Source organism: Mus caroli, chromosome 8 (assembly GCF_900094665.2).
Source record: "Mus caroli chromosome 8, CAROLI_EIJ_v1.1, whole genome shotgun sequence".
Taxonomy (NCBI): Eukaryota; Metazoa; Chordata; class Mammalia; order Rodentia; family Muridae; genus Mus; species Mus caroli.
Window position 1 is genome coordinate 9,832,100 of NC_034577.1, and position 1,513 is coordinate 9,833,612.

The 1,513-nt window shown below is 51.0% G+C and overlaps 1 protein-coding gene across 1 annotated transcript in view; it reads left to right on the forward strand.

Moving 5' to 3' along the window:
• Window positions 1–1,238, forward strand: part of Tfdp1 (transcription factor Dp-1) — a 36,267-nt gene extending 35,029 nt beyond the window's left edge. Inside the window, exons 8-9 of the mRNA XM_029480666.1 lie at window positions 13–187; window positions 941–1,238. Of these exons, the coding sequence (XP_029336526.1) occupies window positions 13–187; window positions 941–1,023 (258 nt within the window). The 3' untranslated portion in view covers window positions 1,024–1,238. The remainder of the gene's footprint in view (window positions 1–12; window positions 188–940) is intronic.
• The last annotated feature ends 275 nt before the right edge of the window (window positions 1,239–1,513 follow it).

Here is a 1,513-nt window from a genome sequence, read left to right on the forward strand (position 1 = left end):
ACGGTGCCTTTCCCCAACAGATTTGAATATCTGTTTAACTTTGACAACACGTTTGAGATCCACGATGACATTGAGGTGCTCAAGCGCATGGGCATGGCATGTGGGCTGGAGTCTGGCCACTGCTCTGCTGAAGACCTCAAGGTGGCCAGAAGTTTGGTACCAAAAGCTCTAGAACCATACGTGACAGGTTAGTTGTGCCCTGTGGCTGGCCATGCCGTGGCCCAGTGCATNCTGAGTGCCTGGGTGTCTGCCGAGTGAGGATGGGAGGTGACAGGCCTGCTGCCCTCCCTTCCGAGGCCATCGGTTNGTCCTTGGAACCCAGCAGTCAGGGCAGCATGAGGCAGGGCTCTCAGTTCCCTGGGCTTCTAATTTGGTGACTTTGCTGAGTCATCAGGTCACACTGGCCTTGTGATGAGTCATGAAAGATCCTGTCAGCGGTCAAAAATGCATGATGTGTGCTTGCTTTCTGAGGCTGTCCCAGGTTGCATGAGCATCATCCTGTCCTGTATAAGGCATTGCCCACACTGGAGCACTTGCAGGCCTGGGGCCTGGCCCGGGGCTCTGCCTTGTAGCTGCATGAGTCTGAGGTGGAAGGTGCTATGCTGCCCGTTCATGCTCTTAGTCCTCGTTTCTACTCTCTGGTGCTACTGCACACAGAGCAGCACGGGGAAACTCCCGAGCAGACATGCATGCTGCCTGGGAACTAGCCACCCCTGGTTCTCACACAGGCTGGCAGGGTATCCACAGAGCTCCCCCAAGCTCTGTCTGGTCATGCAGGCTTGCTTCTCTCTCACATTCTGGGTTTCAGGAGGTTTGTTTGGTCTCTGCCTCTGGCTGGCTCAGAGCTCAGAGATCTGTCTCACAAGTTATGGGGTTCAAGGCAGGTGCCACCACATTTGACTGCCTGGTTTTATTATTATCTGCTTCTGTCTCTTTTCAGAAATGGCTCAGGGATCCATTGGTGGAGTATTCGTCACGACAACAGGTTCTACATCCAATGGCACAAGGCTTTCTGCCAGGTGACAGCAGCGGGGGTGGGGCAGCCTTACTTTGTTTCAGATAGGCTGAACTGAGCTTAGCCCAGGTAACTGTCTGCTCAGGCAAGGGAACACAGTGCTTGTCCCCATAAAATGATCCCACAGCACCCTCTGCCCCCAATTAAGTAATTCATGGTTTTTACTTTTTAAAAAGTGTTAAACACAGTAAGGGGGGATACAAACCTACCTGTATTCACTGTTGTTGGCAAGGAAAGTGACAAGGGTGTTTTTGGTTTTTTGTTTTTTGTTTTTTTTTTTTAAAGACAGAGTTTGTCTGTGTAACCCACACAGTCCTGGAGCTTGCTCTGTAGACCAGGCTGGCCTCACACTCAGAAATCCACCTGCCTCTGCCTCCTCTGCTGGGATTAAAGGCGTGTACCACCACCGCCTGACTGGTTTTGTTTTGTTTTTAATGGCTCTTTACTTGTTTTCTTAAGATGTGTCTCACGGTACAGTGTGTGTACAGTTTTATTTTC